The following is a 21,188-nucleotide window of genomic DNA, read 5'->3' as shown; positions in this document are numbered from 1 at the left end:
TTGTGGTAACTACAGTATGCTCATGGTCTACATCATTGTTTTGTGGTAACTACAGTATGCTCATGGTCTGCATCATTGTTTTGACATAACTACTGTATGCACATGCTCTACATCATTGTTTTGACGTAACTACTGTATGCACATGCTCTATAATGTTGTGTGGTAACTGCAGCATGCACATGATCTGCATCATCGTTATAAGGTAACTACTGTATGTGTATTGCGTACATTACTGTCTTCAGGTAGATACAGTATGCACTGCCTCTCGATTACTAGTACAAGATAACAACAGTTTGTATACACTCTGCATCACTGTCATGTGGAATACAGCAGTGCCAAGGTTACATCCAGCTGTTATAAACAGACACAAGTGACCATTACTGCCTAAATTGACAGATAGCACCACAAATCTTCCTGGGTAAGATGCATTAAATGTGGAAGCAGAGACTGTTTGACTGCACATAGACAGATGTGAAAACATGTGTAGGATGTTGTTGTAGTGATTTAAGCAAACAAATTAGATTGTTAGATCAATAATCTGCCAGCAAGTGACAGGCGACACGCACCATATCGATTTGAGGTTGTGCAGTGACGTCATCTAAATGCCCTGGGGACTAGACACTATGGAGAGGGAGATGTGACATTTACCGTAAGGACCATCAGGTTGCAGGATATAACCCAAATATCAACATGGCTGTAACACAATGTACCTAATTGCGTTTAGTTACTTGGTAACTGTCTAGCTGGACACATGGCATCAAGACACTTTTAATAAAGTGGAATCCCACAAATATTGGAGTTCATCCTTACTAAATGTGAAAAATGTGTGTGTGCTGCAGAAGACTGTATGAGATAAAGCCATCTCTTTCAGTTGGTCCAATCCTCAAACAAAGGCTAAGATAACTGCCAGCACTGTATACATATTACTGCCCCACAGATGCTTGCAACAATTAACACTAGTGTGTGGACACCTTATTTTTCCATTACTACATTGTGAAGAATAAGTCTTGAGAAAAGTCATGCATAAAGGATGAAAATACCTGCTCAAACACCCTTATTTTATACCAAAGTGAGGTGATCAGCTTTAGTAAATCTAATGCCATCCTTGTTGAGCAACTCTCATATTCTGAAACAATGAAATAAATTTCATCATAAATGTATCTCATCACAAGCATGTCTCAATATCCTTTAAAGGTCACATGCAACGTAAAACACAACTTTGCAGATTCTGTATGCACTTAACGAAACAAATCATAAAAAATGCCAATTCAACCTATAACGTTGAAAAAAAACGCGATGAAAAGCCCGCGAAATCGGAGTTCAAACATTTCACTAAATTCCCCCCATCGCTGGGGGGAAAACTGGTTTCAACAGCTGTGCTGCGCTGCGTCTATAACGCATGCGCAGTGAATAGGTTCACGGAGCTTGAAACAGTATGCATGCCCAGCGTCTGAGGTCATGGGCAGTAGTTTAATCTTGGTTGTGTACGCAAACAAGTAAATAATCTACTCGTTACATAAAAAAACTTGTTGATTGTGGTAAGCAGTCACTGTCACAGAGAAAGCTCAGTGTCTGGTTTATTCACACCTATATGTCTGCCTGTCTGCTAAAGACAACATGCAATACACAGCTTCAATCACTGACCACGTGCAATTTGAACTTAACACCTATCAGACTATACGACATAAAGAGTCCCGTGTCTGCCACATTATGTAATTAGGCACGTGTGATACACATGACATGTTTTTATGTCTGTGGGTTGCAAACAAACTACATTCATTTTTTTCGGATGACTTGATCTGACGGAAACTGGTGTGAACTCTTGTCAGTTTCAAGTCCTGCTCTGTACTTGGATGAATGACAGATTCCAGCCACGCAGTAGTTCACCATCTCTACTGACATGATTTTTTATTGGATCGAACGCAAACTCAGAGAACATGTATTTTCCAAACCCAACATCTCTATATACATTCTTCATGGATAACGACTTCTTTTAGTATATATGATTTTGTTTGACGACAGTATATGAATCCATACTGAAACGACGCATCAAGTACACAAAAAGAAGTTGTTATCGATAAAGAATCTTACTTTCTTGTGACTGGCTATACTTCTAAAATGCCCATCAAACAGGTCATCTTTCTGTACACACAATGAACCCTCAACATATCAGCAAATGAAACCACCATTCGGAAGCCGTCGTTACACTTGAGTGCATATCCACCCGCTATGACTGGGTTCAGACTGTTTTTCTAACCAGTGTTTTCTCTTGTATTAGAATTCACATTAGTTTCATTTCTCTGACTTCCATCACTGCCCTGAATACATCTAGCTTTGACATGATCATATTTTTTTCTTATTCTCATTCTGAATGTGGCCAGAATTTCCCAAGTGGCTGCACAACAAGCAGATACCACCCCATTCTTGCCTGGAAAGTGAAAACTACAATGACCTATGTGTATGGTCACACTTCGCATCACTAAAGACACAGTTTTCTCAGTGTTTTTATCAAGAATGAAAGAGTGACTCAATGGAGAAGGTTGAAAATAAAACAACAAGTACAGGTTGAAATATATATGTGATATATGGGTCCAAAATTGGTAAACAGAGATGAGGATGAGCTACCTTAAAGGCACCAGGCTAGTGATCCAGTCCACCTGTGACCGGGTGTAAAACCTTGGAGTCAACTCTGTGTGCAGACTCTATCTGTGTTGTCACAATCCCTAGTACACAACCCTGTGCACTTAAAAGAACCCACATATCCATTGATATATGGCCAGATAGTGACCACATGAATACATGAATGTGGTCTGTACCCAATTACTGTAACCTGGAGGCAACATGGGTTAGTGACTGGGTGTGGTTGTTTGTTTGTTATGTGTAACTAGATTGACTATAAAGAGTTTTCATTCCTAATGACATTGGCATGGCTTTTGGACTTGGTGAATGTAAGACTGTTTATTTGGAATGTGGCAAGGTAGTTATGGTCGATGGGTAAAGTTACAAGGAGGAGGAGGAGTTATTGAGCATCTTGTGGAACACCAGGCCTACACCTTTCTTGGAATGCAAGTTTGAGACAAGCTCCAGAATGTCCAGATTCAAGACAAACTTCAGGCAGAGTGTAAATCTTGCATGAAGAAAATGTGGTATTCAGAGCTGAATGCTTGAAAGAAGATCAGTGCCACCAATACTTTGCTCTGCTAGTCCTTTCCTATTTCTTTGGAGTAGTTTTTTGGACCAAACAGGACATGGAGAGTCTTGACTGCCTGACCAGAAGGCGCATGTCTGATAACAGAGCCCACCACCCTTGGTCAATTATATATATATATATCGCAACCAATTTGGGAGGTCAGGGGATGATTAATGTTGAGGCTCTTTAGGATAGTACTTTTGCACATATTTATTTATCAGATGATCTTCTGGTGATGCATGTCAAGACTCATGATGAAAGCAAGGAATTCCACAGCTATTTAAAGTGTGTCAAGATTGTTGGTGAGAATCTGGAATTTGGAAAGAGGTTGATTTTGTTGATGGTGATGTTAGGAGTGGGTACTGTAGGGAATTTACATGTTGGGATATATTGTGATGCAGAAGCATGTATTGTGATATGTATTGCAATATATTACAAGAAGGTTTTTATAACAAAAAAATACTCATAATCAGGATAATTCCTGATAGTAAAGCAAAAACACAACAAATTCACATTGCTTGACTAAGCTTTAATAAAACCTTTTAATCATAGCAAAATAAAAAACATTACTTTTCTCAACCCAAAATGCTGTCATGCCGAGTCCTTTGCCCTTGTATTCACAGGCACCCCAGAATGAATTGTTCTTTGTTGAGGTTGTCATTTTACAACAAATGCATGAAAACAGAAATGTCTGAACATATTTTAGTGTTAGAGTTTTTCTAATGAATGTCAAAATACCAGTTTTTGATCAGCATATCAAAATACATATTGTTTTCATGTCTGAACCAGTAAATGCCAGTAATTCTACACAACCCAAGGCAATGTATTGCTGTCTCATTAGTATCCCATGTACATTGTCGTCAGACTTCCCATTGTTTTTTGTGCCGTCGGTTTGGTACCTCTTGATCTCTTGCCACAGATTAAGAGAGTGCCCGGGTTCTCTACTGGGAGCACAACCCTTCTGACTATCTGGATAATGCAAAAAGTTTGCAGTGTTGGGGAGTCATATTTTCCAGAAAGTTCTTGGTGGATTTGGCTAGGCCATGTTTCCTGGGAGAAGTTCCATTCACTCTCTGTGCTGCGTGTAGAGGGGCCAAGGGCACAGAGCTGATGATGACCCTTATCAGACTGACTGTGCCAGGATCTCCTGAACCTCTGCTGCATACTATCTTTAATCTGTAAAGCACAACAGTAGACATTAACATGTAGAGCATGTAATGACAAAAATATCATTTTCACATAGTAACATAGTAAATCCTGTTATTGATACTTGCATTTGTAGTCTGTTTATATAAAAGACTGCATTCAGTATTGTTTGCACTCTTCCTGCAGTATTGACATGGCAGGAATGCTGGAACCACATCCAGCTTCCACACAAAACATGTCCTGTAACATGCTGTATGATAGGAATTTATTTCAGTTTGTTGAAATCTTATATACATGGTATAGATTGAAAGCATGTGTTTTGTATAATAGCTTGAATAATTTACCAACTGCAATCAGTTCATGTTTCTTATAAACTTTAGGTCTATTAATGGATTTTAACCTCTGATGAAAAATTATAGTTTTGTATAACCAGGGATAATCTACAACAGGGATAGGTCACTCCCTTGCCATCTTTACCATTTGTACTAACTAGCGTGTTCCTCGTCATGCTCCAACACACACAGTAACTTGGTTCCTTTCCAGCGCAACTTTGGCTGCATTTAACTGTACTTCAACCAGTTATTCTATCATTTGGAATTTTACCAAGAATGAATGAATTATAGTAGGAATTAAGAGAAGTATGAGTGAATACCTCTGAGCTTACACCATAGCTAGAACCAGAGGGAAGGAAGTATCAGATATAGAGCGCCCTCCACATAACTGTCAGCTTTCATTATGGACATAAAAAAAGAGTGCCTCAAGTAGTGCACAATACCTGCTATTTTACATAGAAAAACGCTGTTGTATTTATTGATGCCATTTCCAAGCGATATGATGTCACTTTAAGTAGAGATGTCATCTCAGGTACTGATATCACTTACCAGAGTGAATTTTTCCTTTCCGTGTTGATTACCTCAGGTTCTGATGACATCACTTCATTCTTTGACATCACTTTCAGTTCTCTAGTGTCATCTTCAGCTTTACAGACACTTCAGTTTTCATCAATCCTGCCAAACTGTTGATCAAGCTAGAAGTTACATGTCCAGCTGTTAACCAGTGACCTGAATAGTATGAACATTCGGTATTCTGAGCCCAGTGACAAGGCTGGAAAAGTGTATCTTTTGTAAGCAACTCATAGACTTGTTCTATAAGGGCAACAATACAATAGAGAGTTTGAAGGGCATGTGGTACCTTATTATCCTAAGAATGGAAACATTTCATCAGCTCATCAATTACTGGGTGAGTACCTATGGATGGACCATCATGCTAAAAAGCATTGTGCCCAAGGGCGAACGTTATCTTTTGACAATACCATGAGAGACCTGCATTTCTTGTCTGAAATGGAGCAAGAAATCTGGAACACTGCCCCTAGTTCTCTCTCTCCGTACCACTGACAGAACTTGTTGGGTTTTGAATTGTATATAGCTGACGAGGGAGGTTTATAAGTGCATGTCACTGCAGCAGATTTGGAGAAATCTCATTCTTGCATCTGGTTCAATATTGGGTTATAGGCCTGTAGGTGGAGACTGCTGTAAGAGTTGTCTATTCTTGGCTGGTCCTGCAGATTCTGATGCTCTCTTAGCTTGAAAGGTGTGTTTACATCAATGAATACCATGGTCTGTTCAGCCAAACAGGAGCTGGAAGGATGATGTCCCCTGTCTTTTTCAATACTTGGTCCAAGTCTGGGGGGATGTTTACATGAACATCAACTCATTGCTTAGTGGGTCTGGTACTTGACTGATGTAAAATGACAGGTTGTTGTTTAGACAAAAAGTGTCAAATAGGTCAAGATTAGGAGCGTCCCTGGTTGATTTTGAATTTTCCTGGTATGTTACAGGCTTTCCAATCTGCAGCTGATCAAGTCTGCCAATCCTAACAAAAGTCTGGTCTCCTTCTGTAAATTCTTCAGCCTTCCATCCCCTTGCATCTGTATGTATGCTACAACTGAGGTGCTGTCCATCGCCACCTGCACTGATGAGAGGTATAAAAGATGACTCCATGCCTTGATCGCAAGGTAAATAGCTCTCATTTCCAGACGGTTAATGTGGAAGTTTTGATCAGGTTGTCTCTGTTATGCTTGGGTGTCCCAGCCCAAGTCATTGTTTCTTGTAAAGCAGATATTATATCTTCAAGGACATTCGGTGTTTTCTTCCACACATCGGGAAAGCAGATGTTAGTAGCAACAGTGGAACCCAAAGAATGACAGAGCACAAACACTTTTCCCTATTTCCCTCCAGAAACAGACAAGCAGATTCTGTGCACATGGTGCTCAAACTATCAGAGATTGAGAGATTTTCTACATGAGTGGGTATTGACTTGAGGTTGTTCCACATCCCTGTTTACTTCTGAAACTTTTCTTCTTTTATGTTTACTCTTGTTACACGTGTGATACTTGGGACTACATGTTCTCAATAAAGTACAGATCCTAGTAGCTTTGTTGGGTTGAGTCACTTTCAGGATTTGAACCCACACTTGCAGAGTTAGGCACCTAATCACAGCACAAAAAGTCAGCTATGTAGGTCACTCAGCCACCATGGCTGCCATGAAAATGGAATTCGGACAGCTGGTTGTCTAGATTATGGACTTTGACAAGTGTAAATAGGCATGACTCCCACAGCCGAAAGCTATGAATAAACAAATTGCCATCTTTAGAATGGTATGTAATGTAACATGTTATATTTGTGATAACAGTGTAGGTATAAAGTCTACTCTTCTATGAAAAGAGTTTAGATCATGTTTTTCATGATGAATTCCATCCATCCAAGAAGTGAAGCAAACAGTCATCTGAATGTGAATCCCAATGTCTGTATCCCAAATATGTGAACACCCATAGCTCCTTCAGCAGTGTCATAAATAGAGAGGATTATGTACGAGGTGGAGTAAATCGAAACATGATTTCTTCCTCAAACCACATACAGCAGTGTTGGGTATCACTGAACAAGCGGCTATTACTGAACAAAATTCCATTTCCATATTGTTTTCTCAAGCTGCCAATTGCTACAACAATTTTTATGCGCATGCCATGAAAGGGAAACTCCTATACCAGAAAACCAATTGTCCGCTCCTTAAATATATTTCAAAAGATGCAGAGAAGAAAAATGGCAAAAAGACAAGCAACTAGCATTACATCCTTAAACGCTGTGCATATATCGTCGATGAAAGGCTAAGCTGACAATTCTTGGTCAAAACTAGGATACCCCATTCTAAATATAGCACTATCTTGGTATATTGCGCAGTTCTGAGCCATAATGTAAAGCTTTGTTAGCCATATATGGTCAGTACCATCAGATCAACACTAACCCTTCATTGTGCAGCCCTAGCCTGTTGTCCTTTACCGAACACGCGTCATTGGCCTCAGCAATGTTTGCTTCTCTACTGTACTGCTACTTTGATGTACTGTAAGCCCTTGGCTGTTTGTGTCACTTATTTGTTGATACTAAAACAAAGGGTATTAATTCATCATCTGGTTTTTAAACTGCCAAGACAAACCACAAAACACAATATGTGTATCCATTCTCTAGTCATGGCTGTTAGAATTTAACTTGTCCTGTGTATGTAATTATTATAAACAATTGTTCACTTAGGAAACATGCCCAACTGAAACACAGAATGATTGCTTCATAAAGCATTGGGTTTCATTGTCCAAGCTATCGCGTTATCTCAAGTCAGATATTAATAAATTAGTTAATAACTTCAAACATTACTCCAGGGAACATTTACTTACTTTTACATCAGAAACATTTGAAATTTTCAACTGTGACCTTATACGAATATCAACGGCAGTTAATTTCACGACTTTGTTGAGTTTGGTTTCCCTTAGACTGTATTCCATTGTGGACTGACGGGCACCTTGCACATGATTTAATTATTTTCACCCTTGTCCCTGTTGATATATGTATTTCTGTTATATTCCATGACAAGTTAATTTTGTCTTCCATTAAACACATCCACATATGATAAATTCAAATCCATTAATCATGTATTTGAAATTAATGCTTCCAGTAGATAATTGTTTGTGCAGTCTCGTCTTACATATACCACGTTTTTTGTATTCAGACGAGATATGATAGAAACTGGCCCTGTGTGAATTAATGCTCTTATGTACACATTTGTACAGAGACATTGTTCAGGAATACTTGTTTGATTCCAGGAAGTTATATGTTTTGCAAGTGAATATATGAACTGTATAATCAACAAAATTTCACTCATGCTCATGCATAAATGGCGTAAAACATACCAGCATAAATTATTTCATATGATGGCAGTATCTGAATGGTACATATGTGACTTGCTTTACCTGCATGGCTATGGGAGAATAATATCATCATTAACTGGATGTTGAGATAACACATCAAACAACAACATATCTGACCTTGTCGGCAACAACATGTAGGCTCTAATGCATGTATAATATATGAGTTATGATTACACTATTACACTATACTGTTATAGAGCGTGTACCTGGTATTATCAGCATGTTTATTCAAGATACTTTTGAATATTATGGTAAGACCACACGACTATAAACAATTCCTGGAATTGCCAGCAAATCTACATGAATTCATTTTACCCATAATGTTGAGTGGAAAAAAACTGCGCAGGACCTAGCTGCACATTTCAATTATTGGTTGGTTGATTTGATGTTCATCGCCGCACTGAACATTATTCAAGCTATATATTGGAACAGATTAAATTATACAAAATTCAGTAAAAACCTGGAGATCAGCCTATATGTATAATATGAATGAGTGAGTGAGTTTAGGTTTACGCCGCACTCAGCAATATTCCAGCTATATGGCGGCGGTTTGTAAATAATCGAGTCTGGACCAGACAATCCAGTGATCAACAACATGAGCATAGATCTGCGCAATAGGGAACCGATGACATGTGTCAACCAAGTCAGCAAGCCTGACCACCCGATCCTGTTAGTCGCCTCTTACAACAAGCATAGTCACCTTTTATGACAAGCATGGGTTGCTGAAGGCCTATTCTACCCAGGGACCTTTACGGGTCATAATATGAATTAAATGACCACACTTGAGGATAAACACTAATCACAGAGGTTGTCAGCCTGACGAATAGCCTGGAATAGCCCTACACAAGTGGTCGAAGTAGTCAGAAGTCATTGTTCGGAATAGGCCGACATCATTGTTGGGCATGTACTCATCTTCACCTGTGAATATGATGCATATTGAGAGGTTTGTTGTGTGTATTAATTATTGTCTTGTGTGATGAAACACGGTAGGAATTAGGCTGGATGTGGCATTAGCTGTTCGGTAATACCTGACACCACTCTATACTCAACAAAATTAGAAATATAACTGGTAGTAATTAGGAGAGGGGGAGGGAGGGGTGGTAATAATTTTTAGTTTCTGTTTGTGTGTTGTGTCTTATACGCAGCAATGATGATTGAACATGGTCTTGTCAACAACAAAAAATTGAAAAATCACAACAATCACCTTAATAGTCACGCATACATACACCAAATGCATCAACTCACAAATCAGCAACACAAATTTGCCTAGGGTATGTTCAGTGCTGGAGAATACTGTGCAGCACTTGCATGAGCCCATGTGCAACAGACAGGCCCCATGATGACACACCAAGATGACATGCATCTCGGGTTACATCATCTTCAGGTCATGTTTGGTAATGCAACCTCCACAAGCAGACAGGTGATCAGGGGCAAAAATGTCAGCACAGACCATTCTGAATTAGTTGCAGGTATCTGAACTAGACAGCCAAACATTAGACCTCTCTCATGAGATAATATTTCATCATACTCAAGATTTATGATGGATCTGCAGACATGTCAGATTCAACAAAGCTGGCAGATTAAACTAAGAGGGAAGTCTCAAGTGGCACAGGGAGTTACAACTCCTGTGTCACGTTGTGCCTTGTTCGCAGTGTATGGGTATGCCACAGGAGGGGGGACATCATGCACATTGCTGTGTTCTTGTTTGGAGGTGTAACGGTTTTGTGGAGCATTTTGTGTTAACAGTCAGTGACACTGTATGTTCATCCAGTGTCTTGTTACTACCATACCACCTACTTATTACTGTACTGGGATGAAGTTTTGGACCCATTCCTTCTGCCAGTCATATAGGTATATGTTCCTGGTCTTCCAATTCAACATTAAAACATTATGACCAAAATGCAGGTGACATATAATTTCCATACGGCAGTTGTGCCATGCAACTTCTTACATAACACTGGTGTCCAAGTCATGTTCCATAGACTTGAAGTAGATTGTACACATTTGGATGAACTGGGAAGATTAGTTGATGAGTAGATGAATCAGTCCCTGACCTTGCAAGAACTTGCGCAAGCTTTCAGAGACCAGCGATCCAAACAAAAATTCTTTGTGTATCTTTGAACATTGAGGAAAGAAGTGATTTGTCTTTTCCATGTTGTGAATGTACAGTTGAATGTTTGAGTTGTTCACCGTGAAGAAGAGCATTCATTGGAATCCTAAACATTTTTGAGTATGTTGACTGCCAAACTATGGTATTTATTGCTACAACATATTTGATGTAAGGTTTGATAATAAGAGACAATCCCATCTATTCTTGCCTCTGGCCTTCTACTGTCAAGTATTGATTTTTTCACTGTGTCAACTGGCTTGGGGTCTATGATCAAGGTGAGGCTCAAGTAGAAAGCATGAATAAGGGAATGATATACATTGGTCTGTTTGCAAAAATCATTTCAGGAACAGTTGCATATTATGAAATGCAACAAGTATGAAATGCAGCCATGTCAAATGACATCAAATCTGGGACAACTTTCAAATGCACGTTGACAACACACATTGCACCTGAAACTTTGAATACAACTCATGAGACAACCAACAACTTTGTACCTTGGTATTTCTGGATATGAAAAATATTTCTCATAGACTGAAAAGTACAGATAAATATCAAACTTCTTTAGTATGTGTATTGTTTTACCAAATAAAAAAGTGATAAGGCAATACTGTGCATGCTTGTCACAACACCAGCAGTTGTTCTTACATAGAAACAACACCTAAGACATGCAGACCTGTTTCCAACAGCAGTTGTTCCTGCATAGAAAAAACACCTGCACCCTAATTAAACCTGCTTCAAACAGCAGTTGTTCCTGCATAGAAACAACACCTAACACCTGCACCTTAAACCTGCTTCAAACAGCAGTTGTTCCTGCATAGAGAAAAACACCTGCACCTTAGACCTGCTTCAAACAGCAGTTGTTCCTGCATATAACAGCAGTTGTTCCTGCATAGAAACAACACCTGCACCTTAGACCTGCTTCAAACAGCAGTTGTTCCTGCATAGAAATAACACCTGCACCTTAGACCTGCATCTAACAGCAGTTTTTCCTGCATAGAAACAACACCTGCACCTTAGACCTTCTTCAAACAGCAGTTGTTCCTGCATAGAAACAACACCTGCACCTTAGACCTGCTTCAAACAGCAGTTTTTCCTGCATAGAAATAACACCTGCACCTTAGACCTGCATCTAACAGCAGTTTTTCCTGCATAGAAACAACACCTGCACCTTAGACCTTCTTCAAACAGCAGTTTTTCCTGCATAGAAACAACACCTAACACCTGCACCTTAGACCTGCATCTAACAGCAGTTTTTCCTGCACAGAAACAACACCTGCACCTTAGACAACACATTGTCATTGTCAAAAGGTTTTAATCTTCAGAATGTTTTGATCTTCATTGTATAGATTGTTTTGTTCACCTCTCTGTGTTTTGTAGATCAATCCAAGATGTTTCACATTTGGTGTTACCTATTGTTTGTTTTAGTATTGTTTCATGTGGATGATTTCTAAAAAAGGCATTATTAATTTAATATCTGATAACCTTTATGCTTCAAATATAATTTGTGATTGACATTGTTGTGTATGAAAAGTATTTTCCAAGGTTTCCTTGCAAGTTTACCACCACTGACACACTGTCATATACATGTTGGTCTAAAAGGGTAACACACCATCAGTAAAGGTGGTAATCAGTTCTCATCGCGATTACAAGCAGATTCAATTTATTCTTCCTCCATGACCGTAGGCGTGTTTACAGACGGTGCCATGAACATTTTGCAGGATGCTGCTCTTGTGGTGTATAATCAATATGGTGCTGGTTCAGTAATGACCTGGGAAGGCATTGCAGCTGTTGCAAGGACACAGTTCCACATTGTTGTCTGGAATCTCAGTATTGGACCCAATAATGGTGTTATTCATTAGAACTGTGTGTCACTACAAAGGTGCACTCAGATTGTCCACACGAGAAAATGTGGTCAGTGCCAGTATTACATAACCAGACCTAAATAGAGTGAAGTATGTAAAGCTGACCATTGATCCCTGAGCATGGGGAGGTCATGGTGCATTGATGGGATTAGGGATGCTTACATATTGACTCTCCATCATGACCTAGTGTAAAGTTTGTGCTGCTAAATAGCCTTTGTACAACTTCAGTAGCCTGACGAATATATGTGTTCTGAAATATACTTATCAGTTTATCATCATGTAATCAGAACTTCCTTCACCCCAAATCCTGGACTGACATTGTTATCCTCCACAATACGTTTTGCAGGGGGTAATAAAGTGTCCATGCATCCATCTGTCTGTGCATCCGTGCACATTTGTCTTTTCCAGAGCAGAACTTTAAAACCATTTAATGTTTCTTCACCAAACTTGGCAAATAGAGAGGTCTGACTTTTTAACTAACTTTTCAGAGACAGACATCTTATGAACGCACCTCCATTTTTCTTTATCATTACCACTAAACACAACACATTGGATACATGTGCATGACACAGTAGCCTCGTTCATGCATGGAGTGTTATTCTTGCTTTTCACGGTTTCCAAGAAGATCGATTATTTATAATATCTGTGGAAGTTTTATATGACATGAGTTTTCAGGCATATATTGCCATGTCAGTCCTGTATCTGTGGAAGATTTATATTTATACACATTGTATATGGTGCCATTGCCATGTCAGTCCTATATAAAAGTAAGCAAGGTCAAGATAATCAGCCTCCATATACAATTTGCCATTTGAAAGCTTTTCCACAGAATATGTATTACAGATTCCACTCATATTATTAGTATATGTTGTTTCAGGATGTACATATACAAATAATCCAGCTGATTCAGGTTAGGTAGAACAACTAAAATGTATGCTGTTCAGTTAGGGCAGAACTGTATTGTTTCATGATCCCTCACTGCAATATTTGTATTTCAACAATACTTGTAATTGATTATTTACAATTCAGAACGTGGTGGTATTGTAAACCTTGGTTTTATGTGAAGTCCCCATTTCCAGACATTGGTCCAAGGTGCACTGATTCACAAAGGTCACATTGAATTCATTTTTTCATGTGTTTTCTGCAGTTATCAAACATGTCAGCCTCTCTGTAATTGTACAACAGGAGACGATGTGTTTGATACACATGATAATGCTGGAGCTGCAGGGTGTCTATCATTCCCTTCCCACAGTGGTTGCTTGTCATATCTTCCTCTATGGGAACAGAATGGGTATCTATAAATTATCCTTGGTAATCTGAATGACTGTTTCAAAATGTGAAGTGAGTGGATTCTGAAATTAAGGTTTTATTGTTTGCATTGTTGCTAATTTTTGCACAATGTTCCTGCCAGACAAGAGTAATCTGTGAATAATAAGGAGAGTCTTCCAGACAATCCAAGCATCTCATGCAAGCACCTGCAAACACACACAAACACACACTGAAATTCAGAACCTGAGGAAATCTAGACTTGCTTCATTTAAGGCTTTAGCATTGCAGAGGGGGCTTGGCAGGAGGGAAAATAATGTGGGTCATCGACTCTGAGACAGACTAAGGCTTGTATAGTACATTTGGTCCTATTAAAGCCATTACCTTATTTAACATTTCCATCCTGACACATTGTAATAGTGAGGTTACACCTTGTTCTAGATCGAGATCTGTATTTTGATTTTGATATTTACATATTTAGACATATTTGATAATATTAAGAATTGGTTGTATTTACATACACTGCGATATGGAGTACTCCCAACAGAATATACAAGAACAAGAAATAATGGAAGCCTAGTGAATTGTTCATAAATGATTTATTTATATTTCCAAAAACATGTAACACATGTAGGATTTAAGTCAGTATTAAGTGTGACAGCTGTATGCAGCAACTCATTCACACACCTGGTGGACATGGTGGACATTATACAGGGTATCGGTCAGTGCACTAGGAATCTTCAGTCACTCATTATGAAGCACAACTTAAAGTTCATAGGGATCCTCAGGTCCTCAGTGCTTTGCAGGAACTCACCTACCAAAGATGTGTTCAGTGAGCAACAGGTCTGGAGATCTGACAGGCCAAGTTCGTGCCACAATGCCTTGACAAAGTAAACCACTACACAAGCCCTATAGGACCTTGACTTATCATCTTGAAAGATGAAGTTGCATCTTTCCCTGCAGAGCAGTGCAAGATTTTGTAGACATTATGCTGTCCTGTCAGGTTACCAGGAACAAGAACAAGATCATTCCTCGTACTGTAAGAACACCTCTCATAACTGTCCCTTCACTGAAGGCATCATGCTCCCTGATAGTATTACCACTGTATCTCTCCCCATGTCGCAACAGACATTTGTGGTCATCAGTGAATCGGAAACAGAACCTGACCTCATCAGAGAACATGACATGACGCCATTCTGGTACAGGTCAGCCATGACATTGTTAACACCACTGTGACATTATAACACCACGATTAGGATACCTTGCTTACAGTCGAGCCTCATTGAGTCTGTGACATACTACATTGAAGGAAACAGGCAGCACAGAACTCTTGCTCCACTTATTGCACAGTAATGAACCGGTTACTTAGTGCAGTAATGTGTAAGTCGGTCATGTCTGACTGTACTCTACTGATGGCGTCCACGATGTATCCTCATTTTGATGTTTTCAAAGTGATGGAGTACAGCAGCAGGCCAGGAGATGTGCTCTTCAATTTCAAATGAAACTGGATACTTGATTCAAAGTTTCTCCAGACTGCAACATTCTATGCATTACCAACATACTGTTGTGGTGCCATTTTGTGTGTTGTTGACACTCACCAACATATCATGCCTTAAGCAGCCTTCCATGCATGCAGTGCTCATGAACTCATGGTTTGAAAGCATTTAGGGAGACAGTAGTCAGTGTGTTTATTTTTTGTGGCTTGGAGTTCAGGTTTTAGAAGAGTTGAGACAATCCCACACTGTCATTTCAAGTCAGAAAACCCCACACTCTCATATCAAGTCAGAAAATATCAGTCTTGTGGTTACCTTATGTTTTTTGGCAATATATGCCTGGAACAAACTTTAGGAGTATACGAGTGTTGGCTGAAAAGTTCTCAGCCTGAGTGGTTTTTCCCCACCAGATAGAGACAGGTGTTAGCCACCAATGAGGACAATCGTTTAGTGAATCATAGACACAAGAACTACAAACGTACTAATAGTTTTATCTCAACTACAGCTCTTTTGGTAAACCTACCCTCTGAAATCATCAGAAATGGACAAAACTGAATACAGGGCAGTCATCAAGTACTTGCAAAAGAAAGGGATGTCCCCAACACAGATACATGCTGACATGGTCTCCACTCTAGGGGATGATGCTCCCTCATTTTCCACAGTAAAGAAGTGGGCTGCAGAATTTAAGCGTGGCAGACAAAGCCTTGATGATGACCCACGCTCAGGAAGGCCTTCAACAGCAACCACTCCAGAAAACATCACGCGAGTGCTTGATATGTTAATGATGGATGATCGACGATTGACTACTCGACATATTGTTAGTGTAGTGGGCATCTCTCATCAGAGGGTTGAGCATATTATCACCAACGAATTAGGAATGACTAAAGTTTCTGCAAGATGGGTGCCAAAGCTCTTGACAGCAGAACAGAAACGTGTCAGGTTCCAGACGTCCCTTGACAATTTGCGTCGTTTTGAAGCAGATCCCGATGATTTTGTGGCACGATTTGTAACCATGGATGAGACTTGGATACATCACTTTCAACCAGAAACAAAACTACAGTCAAAACAGTGGAAGCATCCTGATTCACCAGCTCCGAAGAAAGCCAAGTCTGTTCCTTCAGCTGGAAAGGTGATGGCATCAGTCTTTTGGGATTCCAGGGGTATTCTGCTCATTGATTATCTTGAAAAAGATCAAACTATCAACGACAGATACTATGCTGATCTACTGAACCAGTTGTGAGAAGCTATCAAAGCCAAACGACGAGGGATGATCACTAAAGGTGTCCTCTTCCACCAAGACAATGCGCCTGTTCACAAATCGGTGGTGGCCATGTCATCAATCCGTGATTGTGGCTTTGAACTCATTGACCATCCTCCTTATTCACCTGATTTGGCTCCTTCTGACTTCCACCTGTTCCCCAAAATGAAAAAGGAACTCGCCGGTCGCCATTTTGCAAGTAATGATGACGTCATTTCCGCTGTGACTGATTTTTTTAGGGTAGCTGAAGAAGATTTCTTCCTGACCGGGATTCGGGCCTTGCAGCATTGCTGGCAAAAGTGTGTGAACTTGGAAGGGGACTATGTAGAAAAATAAATTACAAACGTGGACTTTGTAACTTTTTTTCACAGTGGGGTTTAGAACTTTTCAGCCAACCCTCGTATGATCAGGAGCCTGTTAGGTGTCAACCTGTTACCACAGTGTTTCCTTGACCTTATGTACATCAGGCAATTGTTCAGTAGTAAAATCTATGTTATTTTGATAGTGAAAGAGGTGAGAGTGACTTCCCTTCAGTTGGTTATACCACTGTCAGCCTACATAAACAGTATTACAAAGAGTCATTGATGCTGTAGTCAGAGTCACAGTTTTGTAAGGTCATTTTCATATTCTGTGAGACAAATGGTTTTTACAAAATGTTAATAATATTGGTATTTTTCCCATCTGAAAGCATCTTTTTTCTTGTTTTAAAATGTTTGTTTTGCTTTGTTTGTGAAGGCAAAACTTTTCTTAATCTATATTAAAATATTTTTGCATTCTAACAGACGTATGTGGGACGTGGTGAGTCGATGGTCTCTCCAGTCATCACACTCATTATCCTGGTTGCTGGTGTTGTTGGAGGGCTGTTTATCGTCGTATGTGTTATCCTGTTCTGCAAGTACTGTGTGAAGACAAAGAAAACATTTAGAAGGTGAGAATACAATCAGTGTGCCATTTATAATGGACGCCTCATCTGTCTGTCTGTCCGTCCGTAATCATTTTGTTTCCAGAGCATAACTCAAAAATAAACTGAACCTAAGGTCGTACCATTTTCAATTTACAGATTTTGGGCTGTTTTATTTTTCTTGGTTTCCATGGAAACATTTTGGCCTTAGCCTAATGGGAGGGGTAGGCTTCGATTCCGGAGCAGAACTCGAAAACCATATTTTTCACCAAATAGGTAAATATATCAATCAGAACCTAAGTGGTGCCTTTTGCTATTTACAGATTTTTCAGTTTCCATGGAAATGGTTCTGACTTAGTCTCAAAAGTCAGAGGTGTGTTTATTTCTCAAGAACACTTTGGCAGACCCCAAAGTGGTGCCTTTTGCTATATACAGGTTTTTGTGATTTATTGTTTTCTCGGTTTCCATGGAAACGTTTCGGACATAGTCTCAAACTGGGAGGGATGGGCTTCGTTTCCGGAGTGAGGCAGTCCTTAAAGTGGTGCCTTTTGCTATTTGCAGATTTTTGTGATTTATCATTTTCCCAGTTTAGATGGAAGCGATTCCGACCTAGTCTCAATAGGGAGGGATGGGCTTCGTTTCCGGAGCACAGCTCGAAAACTTCTTAATATCGTTCAGCAAAACTTGCTAGATATGTGAGGCAGACCTTAAAAGCAGTGCCTTTTGCTATTTACAGATTTTTGTGATTTATCATTTTCCCAATTTCCATGGAAATGATTCTGACCTAGTCTCAATAGGGAGAGATGGGCTTTGTTTCTGGAGCACAACTCGAAAATTTCTTAATATCATTCAGCAAAACTTGGTCGATATGTGAGGCAGACCACAAAGTAGTGTCCTTTGCAGTTTACAGGTATATGGCATTTATATTTTTCATGATTTACATGTAAACGATTCCAACTTCGCCGGGGTGAGGTGGGCAAGCTGTCTTATGTGCCAGGCTACTAATCCAGGAGGTGCCGGGATCAAGCCCACCTGTGACCTGGTGTAAAAAACTTTGAAGTCAAATTTGTGTGCAGACTCTTTCAGTGTTGTCACAACCCCTAGTGCGCAGTACACAACCCTGTGCACTTAAAAGAACCCACCAATCCATCGGTAGACGACAAGATCACACGAATACATGCAAACATCTAGTTACGGGTACAGCAATGTGCAGTAAACATGGACAGAGTAGTATGACTACCTGCCCCAGTCCACCCAGCTGTGTATGGGTACCTCATAAGGATGGGAAAGCCACATTAACTCGGTGCACCTGGTAGGCTGCAAGAGTGAATGATCCCCAGGTAGTTGAGATTGAAAATACTATATGCCGTTGTGATGGACATCCAAAGATCGAGGGAAAAACAAACAATAGTTTCTAGTAGTTTAGTATAGTATAAACTTAGTCTTAGTCTGAAAAAACATCAAGGAACTGTCAGATGATTTGTCCTTTCAAATATGTGGAGGCTGATGGGATATGTCATCTTCTGATGACTCGTGTTGTCATTGTCATTTTCTCAGTTTCCATGAAAACTGTTCTGACTTGATTGATGGGCATGGTTTCCGGAGCACAACTTGAAAAGAAAATATCTTTCAGCAAAACTTGGCAGATATGTGAGCTAGACCCCCAAGTGGTCCCTATTGCTATTTACAAATTTTTGTCATTTCTATTTTTCTCGGTTTCCATGAAAACAATTCAGACTTAGTCTCAAAAGGGTGGGATGGCCTTGGTTTCTGCAGCAGAACTCGAAAACCATTTCATATATTTCATCAAATCTTGGCAGATATATGAGACAGATCTTAAAGTGGTGACTTTTGCTGTTTGCAGATATATGGCATTTATATTTTTCATGATTTCCACGGAAACAATTCAAACTTAGTTTAAAAAAAAAAAAATCAAGTAGCTGTCAGATGATTTGTCCTTTCAAATATGTGGGGGCCAGGGGGCTGACTCTTTTTCATGTTGCTAAATTGGTTGATAATGCATCTAGTAACATCTAGTATATTTACAACTAAAGATTTCCCGTGACAAAAGGTATAAGAAATCCCCTCAGAACCAGCAAAATATAACACTGACTTGTCTAAAATATTCAATTATGTTTTGTTGAGCAAACAAAAGCAAGATACAAAGATTCACAATAGCGGTTTCATGTCCAATGCCAAAACTAAAGTGATGGGTCACAAATATAATATCACCAAAGTCTTGGTTTGAGAGCAAGAAACTGTTATACTGAATGAAACACTGCAAGCAGTCAGGCAGTGGTAATGTAGGTTGAGAGTTGACAGAGGCAGGCAGTCTGATGTACTCCAGTATCTGTGTGTGTCCGTGTCCCTCTGTGTGTGAACACAACCAGCCTTTATCAATCAAAACACATACTCAAAGGCAGGTAACTCTAAAGCGCCATGAGGGGATGTCAATAAGTTTTGAGCCTTGCATAGAAAAACACAAAATATTGGTATGAACCACATTTATTCTTCAACATAGTCCCCTTGTGAGTCAAGACACTTGTTCCATCTTTTATGCCAGGCGACGATTCCATCTCTGTAGAAGGCGTCATTTTGGTCCTCAAACCAAGCCTCAGTAGCAGCAATGAGCTCATTATCATCCTGAAATCTACGACCATGCAAGTTTTTCTTGAGATTTGGGAACAGATGGTAATCACTTGGTGCCAGGTCTGGAGAGTAAGGGGGGTGCGGCAAGATTTCGTACCCGCATTCCTGGACAGCAGCGGCTGCAACGCGAGAGGTGTACTGGAGCATTGTCTTGATGTAGAAGAATACCACATCTGATCTTGCCCCGGCGCTTCTCCTTGACTGACTGTCGCACTTGTCTCAACAAGTTAGCGTAATATTCCCCATTCATTGTTCTTCCTTTTGGTAAGTAATCTATGTGGATGACGCCTTTGCTATCCCAGAAGACTGTCGCCATTACCTTCTGCACTGATCTGGAGGCTTTGAACTTTTTGGTCCTGGGAGAAGTGACATGTTTCCATTCCATGGATTCTTGTTTTGCTCTCAGGATCATAGTGGTGGATCCAGGTTTCATCACAGGTTACTAGCCTAAAGTGAAAATCTTCTGGATTCTTGTTGTATCTGGTTAGCATGGAGTTGCTTATGGTGACCCTTGTTTGCTTCATTTCATCTGTAAGCATTCTTGGCACAAATCTTGCGCATACCTTAGTCATGACGACATGTTCATGAAGAATTGTCTTGATGGATCCGTGTGAAATGCCTGTGGTCTCCTCTAACTCATGGAGTGAGATTCGATGATTTTCCAGCACAAGTCTATGCACTGTGTCAATGTTTACCTGACTAGTGGTTGTTGTTGGGTGACCTGGACGGGGGTCATCTTCAAGACTTTCTCTACCATGCTTAAATTCATTGACCCATCATTTGATGGTAGCAGATGAAGGGGATGACTTCCCATAAACTGCTGAAAGCCTTTCTTCAATGTTCTTTGCCAAGTTTCCTTCAAGAACAAAAAACTTAATTACTGCTCTATACTCAATTTTATTCATTTTCACTGCCGTGAGGGGGGTCTCTTTCTGTCAATGTGAGCTGTTCAATAACTTCTGAGAGTAGGATACCAAAACTTATGTATCACATCAGCTACAGCCCAAGGTTCAATGTCGTACCATAGGCTGTGACACCTGGGAATGAAAAATGCTCAA

At 39.8% G+C, this 21,188-nt stretch overlaps 1 protein-coding gene across 2 annotated transcripts in view; it reads left to right on the top strand.

Annotated features, from left to right (window-relative positions):
- The window catches only part of LOC137291070 (uncharacterized), a 67,697-nt gene that overhangs the window by 16,456 nt on the left and 30,053 nt on the right, over positions 1-21,188 (top strand). The window contains exons 2-3 of one of the 2 annotated variants that reach the window (XM_067822348.1): positions 6,174-6,350; positions 17,363-17,508. In XM_067822348.1, the coding sequence (XP_067678449.1) occupies positions 6,327-6,350; positions 17,363-17,508 (170 nt within the window). In that variant the 5' untranslated portion in view covers positions 6,174-6,326. The remainder of the gene's footprint in view (positions 1-6,173; positions 6,351-17,362; positions 17,509-21,188) is intronic. The other variant, XM_067822346.1, reaches the window with a different exon arrangement.

This window comes from Haliotis asinina, chromosome 7, assembly GCF_037392515.1.
Source record: "Haliotis asinina isolate JCU_RB_2024 chromosome 7, JCU_Hal_asi_v2, whole genome shotgun sequence".
Lineage (NCBI taxonomy): Eukaryota > Metazoa > Mollusca > Gastropoda > Lepetellida > Haliotidae > Haliotis > Haliotis asinina.
Note: the sequence above shows the minus strand (reverse complement) of the source record. Positions and strands in the feature narration are given on the sequence as shown.